This window comes from Sebastes fasciatus, chromosome 5 (assembly GCF_043250625.1).
Source record: "Sebastes fasciatus isolate fSebFas1 chromosome 5, fSebFas1.pri, whole genome shotgun sequence".
Classification (NCBI taxonomy): Eukaryota; Metazoa; Chordata; class Actinopteri; order Perciformes; family Sebastidae; genus Sebastes; species Sebastes fasciatus.
Genome location: NC_133799.1, coordinates 21,868,863 through 21,892,362, shown reverse-complemented (window position 1 = coordinate 21,892,362; position 23,500 = coordinate 21,868,863). Strand labels below are relative to the sequence as shown.

Here is a 23,500-nt window from a genome sequence, read left to right as displayed (position 1 = left end):
CTTCACCCTCACTGGCTTTATGAGAATATGCAATCAAAAGTGCAAATGTTGCTTTGCAAACTGTAGAAAGAATTTCAGGATACTCGTCACTGCTTATTAGCTGTCCCTCCAAAGCAACAACATCAGATTGTGTGCCTTATCACAAAACAAAGAAAACATAGTTTAATAAATTGCCGGTTGGCAGAGCAGAGAGGTTAGCATACATGATACATGCTGACAGGAGTAAAAGGATGCTGACAAAATTTGCTTTGAAATATGCAGGTGACATTTGCTTTCCCTGCATTATGTTCAAATCCATTACTGTGCTATTTTATGGGAGGCTACAATTACAGGAGCGCACTATGTGGTCCGATATTGGGGTCAGGTCACTTGTAGTTAGTTTACATGCTATTTACTGCAAAAACAGTGACAGGAAACAAAGGGAATATCGTACAGTAAAAATCCAAATGTAACTTATAAAACATGACATCAAATGTCCCTGTGAAAACAAAAATCCTTCCCATTGATGACACAAAATATACCCCATTAGTGTATAATAAAGAACTAGTAAGACATTTTGGGGAATACGCTTATTTGTCTTCTTCATCGTCGAATTAAATGAGAAGAAATCAGTGCTTTAAGTACAGAGCTAGAGCGGGGAGATGAGTAGCTTAGCATACAGACCGGAAAAAAGGGGAAACAGCTAGCTTTGCTTTATCCACTCCATCTATCAGCACCTCTAAAGCTCACCGATAAACACATTATGGCTGTATTTGAAACCGTCGACCACATGCTAGTACATACTCAGTTTTAGCCTTTAAACAAGCTCTTAAAGCATTGGGCAAAAAAATCAACTCCTAACGCTATTGCAATAATATCGAAAAATACAACTTATTGAGCTTTGATTTTTTTGTTTTGTTTATGACCAATGTTTTTTTACTTTATCAGATACTGCATGGTTTAGCTCCACCACCACCTCTATGAAAGCACAGCGCCCGGTTGCAGGCAGCCAAGAAATAGCATGTTCATTTGTGAGCTTTAGAGGTGCTTGAGGTGGACTTTTAAACTGGAGTATGGCAGGCTAGCGGTTCCCCCCCCCCCGCTTCCAGTCTTTAAGCTAAGCTAAGCTAAGCTAATCAACTCCCGGCCCTCGCTCCACACTTAATGCACAGACATGAGAGTGGTATCAATCTTCTTATCTAACTCTTGACAAGGAAGCAAATAAGTGTATTTCCTAAAAAGTCAAACTATGTCTTTAAAAGAAAATAAATCTCAGAACATCATAGAATCCAAAACATTAAATCTCCATGTGACAGAAGGTCAGAAATCATTCATTCAACTGTTGCACTCAGTGGTGAAATGTTACTAAGTGCATTTACTCAATTATTTTGAGGTACCATATGATACAATCTTATAACATTTGTATAAATATAATTACCCTACAGTATATTAAATAGTTGAAACACTCACAGGCACCATTTTTCTGCCTATTATGCACTTTTACTTTTGATACTTTAAGTGCATTTTACTGCTAATACTTGCATACTTTTATTTGAGCAACATTTTTAGAAGAGGAATTTCACTTAATGGATGGTGTGGTGTTGCTTCTGTTACTTACGTAAAGGAACTGAATACTTCCTCCACCACTGGTTACACTTGACAATAAAAAATAAACAAGCGCTGCAGATCACGTGGACCGAGAAACGCACATCAATTCTGTTCATTAGAAAACACATCACTTCCTGTGCGGCTCTACATTTTTTTGTACTATCAAGTACACCATAAAATATACAAATCTAAAAGGACATAATTTGAACTAGATGCTTCGTTATATCCTGCAGGACTCAGTTTCAACACTGGTGAAAGTCATCCCATACAGTAAAGCTTTAAGACATTAAGAGTATTTGTTGCATTGAATGCACTTTTTTTGACCAACATCAACTCAAACCAATAACGTCCTGGAAGAAAAGCCATTCTGTGCATCAGGACCAGTGACATAATACCACCATTACAATCATCAACATGAAATCAAACCAGGACAGACCAACATGACAGGTCTGCAGAGACATACAGTAGTGTTGTACAGTATACTGAGAAAAGACTGCAGTGTTGAAATAGATCAGATGCAAGCAACAAACCCACAGTGGGCGGTGGAGGGGGACACAGTTCAAACAGGTGGGAGAGGTGGGGACAGTGGAGGGAGGGCAGAGGCTTAGAAGGAGGGAGAGGGGCTGGGGATGGGGCAGGACACCAGATACCAAGCCACTAAGAGATCAGAGTCACCCCACCAGAGTCCCAGTAAAAAGGACACAATGCATGAGGAGAAAACAAGGCAACACCAGGCGCAAGAGAGGAGTACCACTTCCTGTTTGAGGAGAGTGTTCAGGAAGAAGAGACAGCAGAAGAGGGGGGCACTGATTGGTGGAGATTGTTGAAGGGGGTGTGGGACCTATCAGAACCAGTCAGGAATGCACCATGCTTCTGTCTTCTCAGAAGAGAGACAGTGTTGGAGGAGAAAAGAGGAGAAAAGAGGAGAAGAAGAAGAAGCAAAAGAAGGAGAAGAAGAGGAATGCCCAGTTCCAATCCGGCCCCTACTACCTCCTCCTACCCACTACCACTCCATTTGCGCGTTCGCATGGAGGGTACGCCATATTAAGTGCCATCCAAAAGCAAGTGCGAGTCCACATCGATGCTGACTTAACCAGCTGCCCTTACTGACGACGTGCAACGCCGTTTTGTGTCCGTCATGGAACACACTCCAATGTAAGCTCTGTGCGACTACCGGTACAAAGAATTGACTTGTAAACTGCTCAAACCAAGATAGACATAATCATTTATTTATTTAATTTATTCTACTTTATTGTCATACAGACATTAACAATTGTATTTTTACAAGGGCTGTCAAAGTTAACGCGTTAACGCAAATTTGTTTGATCTCATCTCATCTCATCTTCAACTGCTTATCCGGGGTCGGGTCGCAGGGGCAACAGCTCCAGGAGGGGACCCCAAACTTCCCTTGCAAAATCGTTTTAACGCTACTAATTTCTTTAACGCAATAACGCAACTTGCGATTTTTAGGTTGTAGCGGGCTCAGTTTTAAAGCTAGAGTAAAGATACTGGTATCAAATGAAACTAGAAAAACTTAAGGAATCCATTGGTACCAACATGTCATACTACTAGCACGGCCATTTTCAAAGGGGTCCCTTGACCTCCTACCTCGAGATATGTGAATGAAAATGGGTTCTATGGGTACCCACGAGTCTCCCCTTTACAGACATGCCCACTTTATGATAATCACATGCAGTTTGGGGCAAGTCATAGTCAAGTCAGCACACTGACAGCAGTTGTTGCCTGTTGGGCTTGAGTTGTGATTTGAGCTAAGGCACCTTTTTAAGCTGAACGCTATGCTTATGAGGGTTTCTGGACAATAATTGTCATGGTTTTGTGTTAATTGATTTCCAATAATAAATATATATATACATTTGCATAAAGCAAGCATATTTGCCCACTCCCATGTTGATGACATGTACATTTTGAACAGATACAAAATTTACGATTAATCGCGATTAACTATGGACAATCATGTGATTAAATATTTTTATCGTTGAAAGCCCTAAAACTAATATTCTTATTTATTTATACTTTATTCTTACAGTTTTTAATTCGTAATGATAGATCCTATTTTTCAGCATAATTATTTGCACTGTAACACATATTTTTTATTTTCTTATAATTTCTCTATGTTTATACAGTATATACTGTATATGTATATATTTCTAGAATGGGAGCAAAATGTAACTTAATTTCCTTCCGGGGATCAATAAAATATTTCTGATTCTGATATTTATTCATTCTTTGCCGGAGGAAAGTTCGTCCCAAAGCTTGCCGCTGTATTTATACCCTGCACCTTAAAGAGGGGTGCTTCACTGAGCTGCGAGTGTGACTACAAACTGAGTTCCCTCCATCACGGAGTGGGAGGGTGAAGGGACCGGACTGGAATTGGGCCGAAGAAGGAGAAGAGAAGAAGAGGAGACAGATTGGGACAGATCTGAGAGGCTGTGAGAAGGGAGAGGGTGTGATGTGGGGTAAAAAACAGGGGAAGATCGCAGCCACATATAGCAAAGAACCAACCACCGTGGACGGACAGACAGACACACACGCAGGAGTGCTGTACTTACAATCATCTGTGGAGGGAGAGCGGTGGGAGCGGGATGTAATAGTAATCACAACAACAACAACCAGAGAGAAGGGTCAGTCAAGCTGCAAAGAGCCCCACATCAATCAAAAAACACTAGTTTGGGCCTCAGGGCTGGAGGGACGTGGACCAATTGACACCTGTCTAAAGCCTGGACTAAGGAAGGTAGAGAGGTGAGAGGGGCCAGCGAATAAGAAACTTTACTTGAATGAAATTTCTTAGAATAGAGCCAATAGGAGATGAAAAGAGATGATCATGTGGTATTTGCACACATTCAGAGCTCACTATCTTCTCCTGTTTTCTCTCTTTTTCCTAATTGGAAAAACTAAATTGGACGGCTGCTAACTGCAGACCGATGGCTACTGAGGCTGAACCAGTTGTGTTGCTAACTGGTTAGCACCGTACATGGTAACCAGAGATTAATTATCACCTTATTAAATAGTGATATGAGGCTCTTTAGTTAATAACCAACACAAATAAGAACACATATATCAAAAACAAAAGAAAACAAGAGGCTGCTTTCCAAAATGCATGATTCCTTTTTTTTGGAAATGGGCCAGATCCTTTGGGCAAATATTTTCTGCCACTCTGTTATGAGTTACTCATAAATCAGAAATCTCTCCAGATAATTGTTGGCTGACATACTGGAGAGCAGCCATGAGCTGGTGTTAGAATGATATGGTGCACTCCTTTTGTCTTTTTTTTCCCAAAAAGGGGGATTCATCTCGATTGTTTGGATGAATGAAGGCACTGGGGGCGATGCTAAATATAATGTGTGGATGGGATGCCGTATAGATGTGCTGCAAAAGTAGATTGATCTTTTGTTTATAAGAGGGACATCTTGAATCGCAACACAAACACACACACAAAATGTCTGCCTTTGTATTCCCTTTCCTTATTCTCCACCTCCTCCTTTTTCTTTTGATGCTGCCTTGGCAGTTGGAGGTGTGTGTAAGTGTGTATTTCTGCATGAGTGGGTGTGTTACATGTTTTGTACATCATGTTTTCTGCTGTCTACCTTATTGCTGTGGTCATCATCAGATCGTAGCAACATCCATGCTTACTAAAAATAATCAGTAAGCTTTCTGGACAACAGATCCTAGTGATGTGTACGTGTGAACAGCACACACAGTCAGCAATGAGTGCCAACGCACTTAGCTTAGCATCATTATTGTGTGTATTTGTATCACTGTGTGTATTTGTATCACTATGTGTATTCATACATCTGTGCGCTCTCACCGTTTGGTCTGTGAGTGGCGGCAGAACGATGGTCTTCTCCATGGTGTTCATAACCAGCTTCCACAGCTCCTTCAACACACGTTTCAGCACAGTCTTCTCGCAGATCTTAGCAAACAAAGTCAGGCTGGCAGGAGGGTGGGGGGGGGCAGAAAACAGGAAGGAGTGAGGAATAATAAGCAGCAGAAGGAGGCAAGCGCTGTTTTCCTGAAGAAAAAAACCCGAAGATAAATAGAACAGCAGATTGAACAAAAAAAGGGTCGTTGCTTGAAATCCCTGTACACCCCCAAAAAAGAAAATTTCTCCGCTGCTTTTACTCACCTAGATTCAGGCAAAGCCATGGATGCACTTTCTCAGTCCTTCTTATGTCTTGGTGAGCAGTTTCAGTGATAATACTAGCTTGACACAATCCATTACATGATTATGGAATCAAGTGGAAATTCCACTCAAAAATAGAGAAATTACATAACAATATAATATACTTGGTTGTGTGGATTTCTGGTATACCTCCTCCTGAGCTGGAACTTAACCTCACAGGTAAGGCTGTATATTGGTACCTTTTAAGGTATCGACCGAAATAACCCAGTACCAAGTAGTATCAAAACCTCTCCAGTCAAACGATACCTGTAGTCGATCCTTTTTGTACCCAAATCTAGAAAAAAGGACTATTTGTATGTTTTTGCTTGCAGCCAATCACTGCAAGGTAAGCGTTCTTCGATTTTAATGCGACATGTGATAGATCCACTACTGCAGCAGCTCCAACCCATACAGTCTGGGATGTGATGAAGTCGAGCGCAGTGTGTTCTGCAGTTCAACGTGCCGAGATGCCACCAAAATGTTCGTAAGTATGGCTATACTACACGCTTGTGGCATCTGATAAAAATAAATGCGGTGGTGGTGGCATTTTACGCATCCGAGTGCTTCCATACATATGGTCGATGGGTATCGAATGAAGTTGAAAAAAAGTATCAAATTAAGTACTCTACTGGTATCTGTATCACTTTAAGGGTATTGGTACTGGTATCTTAATTCCTTAAACGATACCCAGCACTACACACAGATATCTACACGTTGATATATAACCATTCAACATACCTTCAAATTCCTGTCAGAGACAAAAACAAGCATCGATGAGTTTGTCTAACCCCAGGTAAGATAATTAAAAATAATAAAATGCCCTCAAAGCTGATCAATCCCCTTTAGAAGACTCCATTAAAATGGCAGACTGCCTCACTTGCTGTCCAGGAACTCCATGATGGGCTGCAGGACGTTGTCAGCATCCTGAGCCACGCTGCTGGCATTTCCTACATTTGCAGTTCCCTTCACCTGAGCCAAGATGTCTCCCATCTGCTTCACATTCTCCTCTATGTGAGGCTGGAAACTACAGAGGAAAAATAGAAGGTAGGCTTATTAAACGAAGTCTGGTCTGTCGAAATATACATCACATTAATGTCAGACTTATGTATGAAATGACTTTGTGTGTGAGTGTGTTTCTACCTGACAGCAAAGACCCTGCTGAGATCATCCATTACATTGTTGAGCTTAATCTGCAGGTCTTTCAGGATGTCGCTGGCCTCAATACACAGCTAATGTACGGATATGGAAACACACACACAGAGCTGGTCGGAATGATTGGACAGGGGGTTATGGAGTAATATGTTGTTTGATAACATTAAAAGTAAAGGTAAGCTTCCTGACTCATTTTAAAATAAGACAGAGATTGCGCGAGCGAGCTGACAGGGCGAAATACTCAACAGATACTGTGGAGACAGACACTCTTAGTTTTTTACTCCTCTGCATTTCATTCATTACTTCCAATGTGCATCAGTAAATACCATGCAGCAGTAAATATCGTCGTAGTGAGACAGAACCTAAGGTTTATTTTTTTTTCCAATGTGTTTTTTACATGAAATGGGAGGACACACTGAACTGCAGGCTGCAGAGTGTGTCTACCACTGCGACCACCAGCAGCCCTCGTCTCATGTCATGTTGCCTTTTTCATACAACAACGGACTAATTTGTCTAATCTTCGCAGGTCTTTAGATCGCTATGGAAACGCAGAGTGGGCTGAAGGAACCTTTTAGTTCCTTGAAAAGTAGTTCCGGGACTAAAATTACCAGGGACTTCTTGGTGGAAACGCAGCTTAAGCGTGAATAATACCGGTTTGGAGTTGGAACTCGAGAGGGGACAAAAAAAGGAGAATCACTCACATCTTTTCCACCCATGGCCTCAAACATCTTCTCCAGCTGAACTCTCAGCTGCTGGATGTTGTTGATCAGGATGCAGGGCTGAGGACAGAAAGAAAAATTGATCAGCCTCCTTGTTGGTACAGGATTCAAAGAAACCATTCATACAACAACCATGAATATACTGCACAGTTCTGTTTATGATGTAGACATAATGTTATCAAGCAAATAGAAATCAACAGTGTTAAACTGAAACATATTTTTTTTTTTTTGTCTTTTCTTTTAGAATTGACCGGGCTGACACGCGGGTTCATCAAGTCTTTGACCACTCACCACTTTCTCCATGGTGACATAGTTGGCAAACAACTTGGATATGATATCAGCATAGGACAGAAGCACATTGCTGATGGTCTGGAGAGGGAAACAAGAAAGAGCAACAGGTCATCAATCATCTGAAAAACTACTTGTAAAGACCCCTTTGTTGTACATTGATTTTTTAAGGTATGATTTGACTGCAAAATTGAGCTGAATCTACCTTAGCAAATCGCTTCATATAGTGTCCTACGATCTGCGGATCCGGACACTCTAGCTTCCTGATGATCTCAAAGCTCTGGTTGAGCTGGGAAAACACGTCCACCACCGAACAGGAGAACAGAGCATGTTCTGATGTGACCTGGAACTGTAGGGCAGAAAAGGTGTGCGAGAAGATTAAAAACCGGGAAGAAGCATAAGTGATTAGGGATGAGTAGGAGTAGCAGGTGAGAAGCTGGGATTCGAGGGAGTCTAGCAAGATGTGACCCCTGAGCACCTAAGACCATATAGACAGATCATTAGACGCTATTTTAAACTGAACCTTTGATATCTTTGACCACATGTACTGCGCCTCAGACCCCCTAGAGCCAACCAGCCAGTTAAACAGCCATCTGGTGACAGGTGGGAGCTCCTGTCTGTCTCCTTGTAATTGGCTGCTGGTTAGCGCCTGGTCCCTAATTGGCTAGAGGTGAGCGTGTAGGTGCTCCTCTGGGGAGTCTGGGTAATGAGTCGGAGACAGATTTCCTGCAGTCAAAACTTTGGAATAAGGCCATTAATTCACAATATCCTGCTGTCACAGAGTTGTCTCCCTCCTTAAGTACATGCACGTCTCAACCACGCTTCTTTGAACTGCCAAAGAGTCGCTTTATACAACGAAGCACTTTGACTGAAACATCCTCTTAGCCCAAACACACGTTCTGCTTTGAGTCCACATCTGTGCTGCTGTGTCCATGCTTCTATTGTCGCCTTTGAAGAATGCAGGACAGGCTCGGTGGAAGTGTGGGAGGCAGAGCGGCAGGGAAGATGAAACTTTGGCTGATAACTTTGAGTGTGACAGAAGAAGTACTAAGGATGGATTACAGTAATTCTGCCTGAACAACAACAGCGACTCAGCGCATCCAGAGGAGTGAAGGGGAGATAAGGAGAAGAAGAGCTGGAAACCTTTACCCCATCTTTTTTGTCTCTCTCCAAAGCACCGTGCAGAAAGTCCCGAGACACTTCCTCGTTTTCGTCCAGCCACTGAATAACAAATGGCTCAAACCACCTATGGAGAGCAGAAAAATATATAGTGTGTACAAATTAGGAACTCAAATTTAGACAAGATGAGGACTTTTATTGCTTTATTTTCTGTTTTCAGTATAAGTCGACGCGTTGCTACTCACGCAGGATATTCAGGCACTCTGCTCTTGAAGAAGGGCAGATCTTTGCAGTACTCGTTGTACAGCCACTTGACCTTGAAGTGCAGGTTCATATAATCTGCACTCTTGCACAAGCGATTCTTTTCATGTTCTGAGAGAAAGAATAAGGCAGATAAATGCATGTTGAGCAAAAAAGCAAATTTCTCTCATGGCTATATCTACCTGCAATTTCCACAGATCCATTGTGCATACAGAGGGATTGACCCACAGTCAAGAACACATCTTCACAGGCTCGATGAATATGATCAATGATTTAACTACACGATTGCGTTATGTGTAGTTGTCATAGCTCAGCTCAAGACCAAGATTATCAAAAGAGGACACCAATCACACCAATTTTATTAAAGAAATCAAATATTAATCAAACCTAAAAATTTTTTATTTGGCCTTTCAGGCTTTGCATTATTTCGAAAAACTTTTTTCACAACTTTTTCATTCATCAAAACCAAACTTTTTATGTGGAAAGGGACATTTAGGATCCAGGAAGCTCGAACTAAATCAGATATATCCATCTGATATCTGTTGGCTGTTTGCTTGGGTTAACACAAAATCATCCACAACTCACATCTGTGTACAATCAGTATGATACTGCACTCGGTGTGCTTGTTCAATAGATGACAATGAGCGTTTCATCAGCTATTGTCAGTATATAGCTTAATGGATAAAAAGCACAAAGTGTGTGGACCCCAGGAAGACTGGTGACCATTTTGTGGAAGCTAATGGGGATCCGAATAAAGAATAAAGTAAGGCAAATAAGCGGTATCTCCTAATCAATTTGACCAATTGTCACTAATGCTTAATAATACAGGTCTTCCAATACTTTCAGCTGGTGTGGTATACTACATATTAGGATGTACGTTTACTTGTAAATGCTCAGTCACTATAAAATCCTTTATTTGAAACATTCCTACCAGGAAACCTTTTCATACTGTTTTGTGTGTCACTAGTGCCGTAATCGTAGTTAGCGGCTACTTTTATTTGACGAGTCTTCGGTGCTTTGGCGAGGCTCTGACAGTTCAGAGACTCAGTATATCATTGACTTGCACTCACCCTCCATTGCGTACTTCATATCCTGAGCAAACAGGTTCCACATCACTTCAGCACTGATTTTACCAACGTTGAGCTCCTGGGGAAATCTTGATGGAGGAGAGAAGGAGAAAGGCTTACTGTATATGCACTTAGAGAGAGAAAGTAAATGATACCGAGCGAGCAGATAAGAGCCTAAAAAAAGACTGTGGAGAAGAGATGGAGAAGGAAATGTGATCACATACATATAGAAGAAGTATAGAGACTCACTGGTTTAGGCAGGGAGTGTAGGAGTTCTTGTCCTCCTCAATAATGGAGACGATAAGTGTGATGAGTTTGGACCAGAAGTCCAGATTCTTGATGCAAGGTCCCTGCTCCTCCGGAGGCACGACACCCTGTTTGGCCTGGAAAAGCAGTGACACAACTAGAGTCACAAACACAGACTTTTTGGGGGGGAGATTAGCCTGCTGGTCACTTTGTTCAGTATATGATGTGAAGATCGACACCTCTGGCAACAACTGTCAACCTGCAGAGTCTGCAGATAATTGTATTCTGCTCCAGTTTTTAAAGCTAAAACATGTCTGTTTTTCTTTTTTTCACATGTTATATAAGATAACTAATGGGCCAATCTTCTAAAAAGTAGTGTAGTTACTTAATTGTGTGACCATTTAATGGTCTTAATGTGAATTTTACTCATGGTATTTTTCATTATATGAGACGGAGAGACTTTTCTGGGGGGAAATCTTCACTGTGTTGTAAATTCAACAACTGCTCAAACAACTTTAAACAGACTCAGAATGTCAACTGTCTGGACTACTTCTTTGAAATAACTGAAGATGTGCTGGAAGGGAAAAACAAACTAAGCCGAGCACCACAGGGGTTGAAGAGTGAAGAATGATCTTGCAGAGATTTTGACAAAATATAGCGACGTCCCTCAGGATGAAATGTTTTATTCAAAGGGAAAAATGCTTATTTGAAATTCACGAAAGAGTCTGAATGGAGTTGCCGCTTTAATGAGGACTCAAAGCAAGTTCTAGAAATCCCTGTTGAAATCCGATGCATGAGTGATGGATGGGAGAGCCTGGCCTACCCAGACTGAGAGGATGATGGGGGACTCAGAACAACACTGAGCAAAATACAGCAAAGGAGGTACAGTGATGACACTCAAAAATTATTTTCAGGAACATTTTTAGCCAATCTGTCTAATTAGTCAAGGAAACCTCTCTTTGTAACGGTTATTTAGAAGAAAAATGCTGGTCCAGTTTTAAATGATTAGTAAGTCAGTGAGTTTGGAGTTAGTCAGTGATTTATCTTGCTCGTTTCTTCAGAGAGAGTGAAAAGAAAAGTACATCAATCATTGAACATCTACAACAAAACGTTAAAAGTAAACCTCACTGCTTTTTAGCACTGAACAGACTACACATAGTGGCAGATTATCAGGGAAGCTTGAGAAACCAGAAACTCAGAAAGACCTCGTCTAAATACATTTGAGTGACCACAACCTGGCCATTGACACTGGTGGATGTGCATGTTAGTCTTCACCGTATGAAGAGTTAAGAACAATGTTATATTTGCCTATAATGAAACTCAAATACCAGGAATTTGACCACAATTAAATTCAGTATTTACTTGACAATGTCATGTCAGTCTGAGGGAAAACCAGTGGCTCAATCGACGTAGCGAGGCACCCTTTAGCGTCTGTATGAGACGCACCAGGCTTTCAACTAACCCCAATGTAAACCCATTCACGCATCATTAGATGCTCAGAGCCACTGACGTAGTGTAAAGAGTGAGAAAGTCAGCCTAGGATGGGTGGGAGGGGAGGTAACTTACATGCTTTAGTAATGCCAGTCACGTAACAAACTTACTTATTTTACATAACAAGCGTAGTTATTTTGACCCAAACCCTGGTCTTTTCCTAAACCTTACTACTAGTACTTTTGTTGCCAAACCTAACCACGTAGTTTTGTTGCGTAAGTAAACCTAAAAACTAAGCAAACCTATGTTGGAAGTTTACTTTGAAAAGACACTATGCATGTAACAAGCAGAAACTGACACACCACCCCCGACACGTCCAAAACGCTAGCGGGTACCTAACCTAGAGCGTCATAGTTCGAAACGTAGAGTCACTGACCAAGCGTTAGTATTTTACATTTTGCGAGTGAGAACGTGTTGGTGGGACAACACATGAAGATGTGCTGAGCTCAATCAAAATGTGCCCTGTTTTTTATTTCTATATCATCTATTTAATTTTCTTTAAATTACTTGTTTGCAACCATTTGTTTTTTCTTTTATTATAATGGACTATGCAGCAAGGCGCAAACCATTTGTTGTCTCTTTAGGTCTTACACTTGAAACTATTATACTTACATGACCTTTGGCAATACTGTACTTAATCACGGTCATGCCAAAAAAGCAAACTGAAAATTTGAACATTTTGAGAAGGAGAAAGAGAGAGACAGACATTCACTCACACCTACACAGATGTGAAATAAATTGCTCCTTCTTACCGGGTCTGTCTGATACTCGCGGCTGTACAGCTCATGACAGTTATTGAAGATATACTCGTAGGTGGAGTTGAGACAGGCTTTGACACAATCCTTCACTACCTGACTGGCTCTGGGAGGAGACTGAAGCTCTTGAACCTGAACACAAAAGAAAAACAGTTAATGTAGGCAAGTGCATTGAAATTAATTCACCAAATGATGGCATTTCAGAATTGTCTTCATGCGCGTCTTGATTGCAAAGACACATATATATTTTTTAATTCGAGGTTAATTTCAAGATAAATATTTTAAACACCAAATATAGATTATACAATATAATAATGATATTATATATTGAATTCTGCTTTTTAAATCAGAGTGTGGATGAAGTTTATTACATCCTATATGTGTAACACATTAAGCAAAATGTCAATCTGATGGGTGGGCGGAGTGCATGAAATACAGAAGAAAAGGAAGGGATGTTACCTTCATTCTGAAGAAGGTGATACTGGTGAGGAGGTCCACTGTGGACTTGAGGTCCTGCAGCCTCTCAGGACTGCTGGCAGGGAAGTTGTTCTGCAGTCACACGAAAGAAAAACACAAAATACAGTGAGGCACAACACATGACATCACATCCATCCTTGTCCACTGTGTGTTTGTGTGGCACGATCCATCATGGGCAACACTTATTACTGTGTGGGTGAGCAGTGTTTCCTGAATGTGTCTGTGCATGTTTCAGAGGAACTGTCAGTCTAATTAACACATCCGCCCGCTTTGTTTTACTGTTTTTCACAAAGAGAATGATGAGGAGAAAGAAAAGGAAATGAGAAGTACAATAGAATAAAGAGGGGAGGTGGGTTGAAGTCATGCAGTTGACTATCCATCTACTAAAAACTTTTCACAGATAATATATGAGTGCAAACAGTAAGACGGAGAGCAATCTTACCCGGTACATGGACAGGTCAATCCTCAGAGAGTTGTGAAGCTGGTCTAGAAGCTTGACAAATCGCTCTTTCTGTGGGAATTACAAGCAAGCAGACACACCACACTGTTTTAGTGCCAGCACCAGGATAACACATGAGCATATAGTAAAAAAATAAATTATGATTGACTTTTTGTTTGCAGAGCAAAGACACAGGTTTTTACTTTTTAACCCTGCGAGACCAGCACGATTGCCGGTGATCCTGGCCAACATTACTGTCTTTCAGAGGCTGTAGCGGGCTCGGTTTTAAAGCTTGCTCGTTGGGAAGGAGGCTAAATAACGCTACAAAGTTAGGCTAAATTTTGGCGAGAGAAAAACTAGAATGGCCTTTTTCAAAAGGGATCCCTTGACTTCTCACCTAAAGATATCTTAATACAAATGGGTGCTATGGGTAACCTCGAGTCTCCCCTTTACAGACATGCCCACTTTATGATAATCACATGCAGTTTGGGACAAGTCATACTCAAGTCAGCACACTGACACACTGACAGCTGTTGTTGCCTGTTGGGCTTCAGTTTTCCATGTTATGATTTGAGTTTCAGTTTTTTGAATGCAGTATAAATGTGTTATTTTTGCCTGTTCTAAAAATAGTCTATTTGAATATTTCTGCATACTGGGGTTCCTAAACAGTCTTAGAATTTCATAAATTACTTTAAAGCTGAGACTCTTGTGGATCCAATGAGCCCAACTGTATTCATGTGTGATGATGTTAGTCCCCATAGTAGCCATTTCATTGTAGTGAGACCATTTTTTACCATTTATACCCTGTATAAAATGACCTGTGGTGACCTCTAGGATAATCACAGCCTCATGAAACTTTACAGCCACAAACTAGAGACCTAGAGCATTCAGAGGATGGATGGCTTTCCTAGGTAGACTGACAATAAGGGGGTTTCTGAGCAGGTTCCAGAACAGAAGTGCTCGCCATCCTATCGCCAAAAATTGCAATTCTTACAGAAATCTCCAAATGTCAAAAGTTTTTGATACCAAATCACAGCATTGCTTTTTCTATGGTGTTCCTTAAGGTCTTGGTGTCTTAATGTGGTATTTTGGAGGGATTATTGATCGTTTTTATCAATTTTTGAGTGGTAAAATATTTTTAAATCTAGCACAAAATCTGTGTAACAAATGGTATCTACCCTAAAATTGCTGCAACAACTTATGAGACATAATTGAGCATGGGGATGGCCATCATATACTTCTATCATAATGTTCTAAGCCATTATACACTTTAAACTTTAAGAATTTGAATAGACCTAACCATAACCCAATGTTTATTATAGATCTATGACTAGAAAATCTGTTCAACCGTTGCATTTATTGATTCTGTGTAATATTTCTGCAGTGACTCACCCCAAAGTTAGAAGCAGCAAAGCGGTCGGAGGCAGAGACGTTGTTTGTTGCTTGGGTGGTGTGAGCGTAGTAGGCATTGATGTTAGCCAGTAGGGTGCTCATCACTGCAGGCACACCTGGGCACATGTACTTAGATGACAGGCAGGCAAAGTGACTGCAAAAGAGGGACAGACGTGTGAGCAAATACAGGATACTTTACATAGAGCTTGATCCTAGCAATGCACGCAAACACACAGGGTCTTTTTTTTTTAAAACAGTCATATTCTGAAGTCAGGCATTCAGACGGTAACATACGTCATGGCCTGGTAGATGGACTCCACTCCATAACGCATGGCAAACTCATCTACAATCTCCTGGGGAGTTTCTTCAAAGTAGACCTTCCACGCGTCATCCCCTTTGGCATCGGGGATCTTCACCACACCATTGTTCTGGATATCGGTCACATAGTGGAAGAGGTTCTACACAGAGGAAAATAGGATAGAGTTAGAGAGACAATTGAAGGAGGTTTATAGAAAAATAGGAGGGAGTGAGAGAAAATACAGAAGAGAAGGCAAAGAAAGTAGAGACTAAGTTCAAAAGAGAGCGATTAAGAAGTGGTAAAAATTGTCAGGCATCTTTCAGTTGTAATCAAAGTTTCTATAGGTTTTATTGTACAAAAACAGATAACCTATGATCTGTTTATCTTTAAATGGCTGTGCCACATAAATAACCATTAAACTACATCGTGAGGCCAACCCCCGGTGCTGTCTTGACTGCTCAACCACAACATTGCTGTGAAACATTCTGAGTCAGCCACGTGGTTTATGGCCACTTATGTGCAGCAATAACAGTGGTCATTTGTCTGTTAAGGTTCAGCTAATACGCTCTGCTGAGTAATGAGCGGAGTAATGACTGCGTACAAGGCTGTGATTGGTCTACGATCAATCAGCCGAGTCTTCGTCACAGAGCCAGACTAGAAATGTGTCTGATGTCTTTGCTGTTGGAAGTGGTCTTTAGAGCAAAGCAAACTTCACGGAGTATTAACTTAAGTTTCATTTGGAACGGATCTGAACATCGGTCAAGTAAATTAACCTGTTTGGCATGGCTCATTAGGATGATGTGGCACAGACAAACATTGTGGTAGAAAAGGTACTATACACCTACAGTTAAAGTAGCAATGCACTGATCAAAAAAGATTCCCAATTTTTTTGATTATTATTTAAATGCCCAATCTGCCATTAGTGTGCAGTGTACGCATCCCAGAGTTGGGACCAAGTCATTGTTTTGAAAGTCACAAGTAAGTCTCAAGTGGTTGCACTCAAGTCCCAAGTTCTAAAGGAGGTTTATAGAAACCTCCTTCAATTCCTTCAAGTCCAACCCTGGGACGTATCCACATACAATACAGACCGTAGAGACTCAAAAGGTCTGCATAATGCATGTTGCATGTAGACCAACAATGAAGTTACCACTGCACACTGACTGCCGATTGGGCCTTTAAGTAAAAGCACAGAAATAAGTATGAGCTCTAAAATGGACTTAAGTAGGTTTGTTTGGTAGTTTAAAGTTAGTGTATTGTAGCAAAAATTACAATATTCCCACAGATGTAGTAGTAAAGGTATAAAGTCTCACTAAATGGATATATAAAAACACCAGTACCTCAAAACAGTATTTAACAGCTCTTGAATAGATACACACAAAACACTGAGCTTACTTCATGCAAACAGGTGTACTGAACGTGATAGGGGGCGACCGTCTCCTCTCCTTTGATCTCTACATTAATATGCATGCGGATTGCTCCAGACACGGCTGACTTGTCTGTACGCTTGTCTGTGAAGAGCACAAGAGATACAGCAACACAGTTACCAAACTGAAGACAGCTAAAATAGAGAAGTTAGTTCAATCATATAACTGCAAGGTGAACTGTGGTATCAATGCATGTATATGTGACTATAAATTGACACAATGTGGTTCAACTGACCCAGATTGTACCAGACGTCCATCTCTCCGCTCAGAGTGCGGACCTCGATGATAGTTTGACCAAGGAAGTCGTCCGATTCCCGCTTGAACTTCTGCTTTACGCGAGACTTGATGTCGTCATCCTCATCCCACACCCGCACCTTGATGCGGTCTGAGGAGTTGTGACATTCACTGAAACAGACAGAGAGTCAGACACAGCTGCTAAATATAGTAGTCACATTGACAGCTGGCCAAGAAGACCAGATGGATTACTATCGTGATTCATGACTCATCAAAAACTAGCCTTAAAAAAATGCATTGAATCGGATCAACAGAAAGCAGATAGAAATGTTAAACTGCATCAGTCCAAATGTATTAATTAAAAATATTGATAATCGCTGAGTTCACTCCTAGCGTCAATCCTATGTGTGACCGATGCAGGTAAAACACCAGACACCCTTTCACATACGTTTTGGTTTTGTCAAAAACTAAATAGTTTCCGGCTATTTTGAAGTATCCATAACTTTCTCCTACTACTGCAGTATTTGGAATAGCTCCACAAGATATACATCTTAGTCAGCAGGCAAAAAATCCGATAGCTTTTGCATCTCTTTTAGCCAAACGACTTATACTGCTTCAATAGAAGGACAAATTTCATAAAACCTGAAACATTGAGCAAAAAAAAAACAAAAAAAAGATAAATCAGTTTAAGTCCTTGCCAAACATTTGCTGGTTACAGCTTCTCAAATGTTGTGATTTGCTAGTTTTCTTGGTTTTCTATCATTGTAAATTGAACATCTTGGGTTTTTGACTGTTGTTTGGAGATGGGCTCTGAGAAATGGTGTTTAGTATTTTCTACTAATATATATTTCATTGGCAATAAATCGATTAATTTGAAAAAATAACCAACATATTATAATGAAAACAACTATTATTTTCAGCCCCCAACTCTTACAAATGTGACATATGTTTCCAAGAGGTCTTCACTCACAAATTAAACGTCTCCTCCCAGACAGGGTTGAGGTTGCCGTAGATGGTCTTGGTCCTCTTTTTGGTCTTCCCCACCTGGACGGTGACATAAGGATCACTGGAGCCGGTTTTATCCTTGGCTTGTAGACCCTGGGCGCACAACACTAGGAAGAAGAAAAAAACATATCAAGCTGGTCAGCCACTGTGTGTGTTTGGATGCGAACAGATGCCTGTTAAATCAGATGCCTGTTAAATCATCTGACCTTCTGCTCTACTGCCCCACAAACGCCACCTGTGCTCTCTTCATACAAACGCAAGCTTGTCTCTTTTTATAGACACAAACACCTGAAACGTGCCGTCCCCTCTGACTTTGATGTTGACAGTGTTCGCCAGCTCCGTTCATAGCTACTGAACTGTACTAATTTGACTCCGCTCTCACCTGTGATGCAGATCTTGGCCGACCATTTAGAGGTGCCATCGAGCACGCTCTGTTTGATCTGCTTCATGTGGGTGACGTGGGTGGTCTTGGGGGCGGTGAACACCTCCTGAATGAGTTCGAAAATCTCAGGTTTGTTCCGCTCGCGGATCTTCATGCGGTCTTTAAGAACCATGATGATGTTCTGGGTTCGGTCCTCCGCGCCGTGTTTGGAGCTCTTCTCTGCTGCTCCTGGTTAGCGTGGAAATTAAGACGACAAAGAAAAGGATTAGACGTGTAGAGAAAATAGAGGTGGTATCATACGAGAGGCGATACATGTTGGCTTATAGTTGCCATACAGTGTTAGTTAGGAATAACAATAACAGAGCAGAAAATTGCATGTAGGATACATTTCTACAAGTTATAAGAACATTTGAATCTGAGATCCCAATTTGAAATACAGAGCAGAGAAGAAGACTGTGTAGGTGATGAAAAACTTGGCTATATTTCATGAATGAGAGGCGGACACATTTGCAGAGCTATGAAATGCTGAGTAAAAGAGAGATGGAAAGGAGAGGCGGATGACAACAAAAGACAAATGGCTTTTAATATCCTCTCAAGAAAACAAGGAAAATAAGAAACGAGGAGTGAGAGGAAGAGTAGGAGGACTCTATGCGTGGCATTGACAAATAGAGATAAGAGGAAATAGATGGACTAGATAGTATACTATTATTAATAATAATAAAAAAACAGCAGCACTGACGCAGCAAGTCTAAAACATAAAGTCAGCAAATGGTTGGTCAGGTCCGGTAAATATATTTTAGCATCCTTTCACACTGAACACCATGTGAAGACAATGTGGCATCAAAGCTTTAGCTCTTATATATCCTATGAAAAGCCAATTTTAGGCCAAGCTGTAAATATATAATTACACAATTAAAGGAATGGTTAAAGGGGACAAAAAATGTAAATAAAAAAATATGTGAATGGAAACACGGTTAGTGTTTTAGGGGCTAAAATAGGGGTAACGTCGTCGGACATTTGGCTTACTTTGCAGGCAGTCAGCATTGAGTAGATCTTGGCACTTCTCGTGGCATTTGACTCCACACTCGGTACAGCGCATGCCCTGGCGAGCAATACCCCACAGCAGCCCCTCACACTCGTAGCAGTAAGTGGGCGTGGTGGCGGTCCACACCTCAAAATTGTGTGGGGTGGTGCAGGAGATGGGATATATGAGGGCCTGGAGGGTCTTCTTGTAGACATGACTCTTCTACCAGGGTACAGAAGAGAGAGGTGCAGGGTCAGCAGAGTGTGTCAGAATGACTTTTGGTATGACGTGCGATGCTTTGAATTAATAATGTAAATGAGTTCTGACCAGTTCTTCGTTATGCAGGGTGCTGGACGTCAGAGCCGAGGTGATGCCTGCCTTCCTGGAGTTCTGGACCAAGGACTGAGTGACAAGAGAGAGATGGGGTCAGTTTCTCTCAGCTCAATATCTTTTTTTTTTTTTTATCAAGACAAGATCTCAGTGCAGCCTGTGAGGCAATGTGTATTATTACAGTCTGTCTGGCAATCTTCCCCTGAACAGTTACTGCAAACTGGAGGCGACAGCTGCAGAATTTAAAGTGCTTCCTCTCATAAGAGCGATCATACCTTCATAACCTAAGTGTTTTGAAAGCAAATGGTGCTTGTGTTACTCACCATAGCCTGTGGCAATGCAGTGAAGGTGGGAGGAACAAGGGAGAGATTTAATATTAGAAAAAGGCAAGAAAGAGGGGGGATATCTATAGAGAATTAAAAATGTTGAGACAGGATGCATTAATTGTGCAAATATACTGTGATTATACAAGAATAGACATCCACAATAAAAGCATGGTGGGGGAATCAAACAAGGTGAATCTAAAGCCAGATGTGGAGACTTTAAGGCCAAGGAAGTCACAGCTGCCACCTGACTTGAGTATTTGATATATGAATGAAGTAACCCGCGGTCACTGCTCATTAAGCCAGGAACCCCGCACCCTGTCCGATCAATTACCTGAGACACTCTGACAAGTTGTGAGTGTGTGTGTGTTTGTGTGCGTGAAAGCAAGAGACAGAGAGAGGAAGAGAAACATCGGTGCACCTGCCTGTGACTGTCTGTCAGTGCGTAGTCACTGTGACTTTGTGACAGCAGGATGTATTAATGAAGACAGCATCTGAGCTAATTACTTGTGTGTGGTAACGCTTGGATCTGGTATGTTTAGGAAAATGGCAGACTGAGCGTTGCCTGGCACACAGTTAATGTAAAGAGCCAAATTGCTGTCCGGTTTCTAAGCTGCCTTCTGCTCCACTACAGAACGTGTTTATGTATGCTTCTTTGCTTTCTTGCCGAGAGTTAGAGAAGATTGAAACCACTCATCTGTCCGTTAAATATAAGGCTATAGCCTGCTGCCAGTTAGCTTAGTTTGGCACAAAGACTGGAAACAGGGGGAAACAGGTAGCCTGACACTATCTGAAGGTAATAAAATCTGCCTACCAGCACCTCCATAGCTCACTAATTAGTTAATTGCATTTAATTTGTTTAATCTGCACAAAAAAACAAAGTGTAAAAATGACAAGTTTGATTGGAAGTTTTTCCCCCCGCCTCCAAACTTAAGGCTGCTCAATCAATCTTCTCTTCTAACACTCAGTAAGAAAGCATCCAAGGGTATTTCCCACATGGAAAACTATTCCTTTAAGGTTTCTTTCATTTGTTTTGTTTGTTTGTTTATTTATTTATTTTTTCAAGGGAAACATATTTTCTAGGGCGGCCCCCAATTAGTCGATAAGTCGACTAATATGTCGTTTTGGTCTTGGTCGACTAAAATTTCTTTAGTTGATTAGTCGTTTTTTTCATGCTGAATGACTTATTTCCAAGAAACTTCTGAGCGCATCGCTGGTAAACACAAGATTTGAAGTGGTGCTTTTGTATAATTCTTTGTGGAGAAACTCAGTTTTGCAGATCTGTCGATTAAATCAACTCATCGATTATTCGACGAAATCGTATGAGTGTTAGTCGACCAAGGATTTCTTTGGTTTCTTATGTTTCTACTCATAGTCCGCAAAAGACCACGTACGGAGGAGGTCGGGGTGGATGGGTGGGTCAAACAAACAAATAGGACTTTCACCCAGGAGACCGCTGTTGGTGTCCCATGTGAAACCATAAGTCAAAGTTGACTCATTATAATTTACATTCGTGACTTACTTACATAACAAACATACTTATTTTAAGTCAAACAATGATGTTTATACTAAACCTAACCAAGTAGTTTTGTTGCGTTTTTGTTTTGTTTCAATTTACAACGTTAACCACGTGTTTGAAAGTGTATAAAACGGCAACCATTATCCGGGAGAAAATATGTTTCCCTCGAAACGTAATTGAGAATGCAGTTCAGTTGTATGGGAACATAATTTTGTAGGAGACAGGGTTGGTCTATCCATATTCTGATCGTATCCATACTTGCTAGTGTAATAGTACAAGATACTCTTTACTCTAGGAAGTGACATGTAAGAATCAGTTAAGGTTTTCTCCAGAGGATTTATATTCCTCACTGTCTTATCCTTAATGAGGCAGTGTCAGAGAGGCATGGGGACGATGGCAGCATGGGGTAATGAAAGGTCTGTTATATGACAGCAGCTAGCAAACATCAGTGTCAGTCAGAGGAAACTTCTGGCCTCGCCAGTGGCCCCTTAGCCCTACAGCTCACCCTGTCGGGCTGAAACAAGAGGCAAATGAAGTGGGCTAAAAGACAGTGAGGAAGAGAAGTAAAAAGAAAGCAAAATGAATAAAAGAGCAATGAGGTAAAGAGAATAAGCTGTGAAAGCAGAGACAGCAGAGAATCAGACAGCAAGCAGGAGCAGGCTTAGTGGATGAGAGCTCTCACTGCTGAGCTGAGTGATAGATGGACTGGGGAGATGTGAGACACTTACTCAGGGGAATATAAAGAGATTAGTGCAGAAACTCACCAGATCTCGGACGAGAGGCATAGCTTTCCTCTTCCTGAGGTCTGGCATGCTGTCAATGCTATACAGAGCGCCACCCATCCTGGAGACAAAACATGCACAGAGCAGGATTCAACACCAGCTACATGTTGTTAACTAGAACCTGGACACGACGAATCAATTAGACAATAAATGCGTTCAGTTGCCTTTCGGTTGGTAAGTTATAGATTTCCAATGACCGTAGTAGTAACAGCGTCATGGTTACTTACCCTGCTGATAAAAGCAGAGAGGCGATGCCAACACTTTCTCCTCGGGCCTGAGGAGAAAGAAAAAAATGAAATGAGGAACAGAGGCAAGCAGGGTGCCATTAGAGCTGTGGCTGGAAACATTGGAAGCATATCATATTATAGTACTGTACATAGTGCTTTCAAATAAAAAAATCGAGAGAATTTAAACATGAATAATATAATAATAGTGGTACAAGTGGGAGATAGAAGGAAAACGGGGGGAGATGAGGAGAGTGGTATAGCTGAGTTGTGTCTTTCTGAGTGAGTGTGGTGATCATTGACATCAGCAGTGGCTTCTCTGCGTTTGAGACTCATAGTAAAAGTAGATTACAGCCAGATGGCCATCCGTGCAATCACTCTTCTAATTCTATCTGCTCTATTATTGAAAGTCATGTTCTTTGTCTGCCTGCCTGTCCAAAGAATGACACACGGCATTGATACTCACGTCACACTGACGAACAGAAATAGTCATGATTAGTATAAACGACAGGCTTTTAAACTGACACTTGGCAGGCTTGCAGCAGCTTCCTATGTGTTGCTTGGCTCCCCATAAATATCTATGAGCCGCACTGGATACATAAAATATAAATTATAATCAATTGATTAACACACTACTGGGCACACCCACCTGAGCGCCCGCTCCAGTCATGGGTAATCAGAATGGACTACATGCAAATCGCTACGAGGATGGCAAACAACTGAAAAGAAAATAATGAAATGGCAAAAACAGTACAAGGGGTAAACAGAAACTATCAATTAAA

At 41.2% G+C, this 23,500-nt stretch overlaps 1 protein-coding gene across 10 annotated transcripts in view; it reads right to left on the bottom strand.

Annotated features, from left to right (window-relative positions):
- The window catches only part of unc13a (unc-13 homolog A (C. elegans)), a 56,206-nt gene that overhangs the window by 12,222 nt on the left and 20,484 nt on the right, over positions 1-23,500 (bottom strand). For all 10 annotated transcript variants that reach the window (XR_012593972.1, XM_074635786.1, XM_074635787.1 and 7 more), the window contains 23 exons: positions 22,722-22,768; positions 22,477-22,555; positions 19,868-19,942; positions 19,543-19,762; positions 18,517-18,744; positions 18,100-18,241; positions 17,131-17,300; positions 16,864-16,979; positions 15,468-15,631; positions 15,174-15,327; positions 13,785-13,853; positions 13,325-13,414; positions 12,863-12,997; positions 10,623-10,756; positions 10,377-10,462; positions 9,291-9,417; positions 9,076-9,172; positions 8,132-8,275; positions 7,930-8,007; positions 7,621-7,698; positions 6,908-6,996; positions 6,645-6,791; positions 5,414-5,537 (listed from right to left, as the gene is read on the bottom strand). Coding sequence is in view for 9 of the 10 variants with exons in the window: in XM_074635786.1 (XP_074491887.1) it covers positions 5,414-5,537; positions 6,645-6,791; positions 6,908-6,996; positions 7,621-7,698; positions 7,930-8,007; positions 8,132-8,275; positions 9,076-9,172; positions 9,291-9,417; positions 10,377-10,462; positions 10,623-10,756; positions 12,863-12,997; positions 13,325-13,414; positions 13,785-13,853; positions 15,174-15,327; positions 15,468-15,631; positions 16,864-16,979; positions 17,131-17,300; positions 18,100-18,241; positions 18,517-18,744; positions 19,543-19,762; positions 19,868-19,942; positions 22,477-22,555; positions 22,722-22,768 (2,793 nt within the window). In the remaining variant the exon portion in view is untranslated. The remainder of the gene's footprint in view (positions 1-5,413; positions 5,538-6,644; positions 6,792-6,907; positions 6,997-7,620; positions 7,699-7,929; positions 8,008-8,131; positions 8,276-9,075; positions 9,173-9,290; positions 9,418-10,376; positions 10,463-10,622; positions 10,757-12,862; positions 12,998-13,324; positions 13,415-13,784; positions 13,854-15,173; positions 15,328-15,467; positions 15,632-16,863; positions 16,980-17,130; positions 17,301-18,099; positions 18,242-18,516; positions 18,745-19,542; positions 19,763-19,867; positions 19,943-22,476; positions 22,556-22,721; positions 22,769-23,500) is intronic.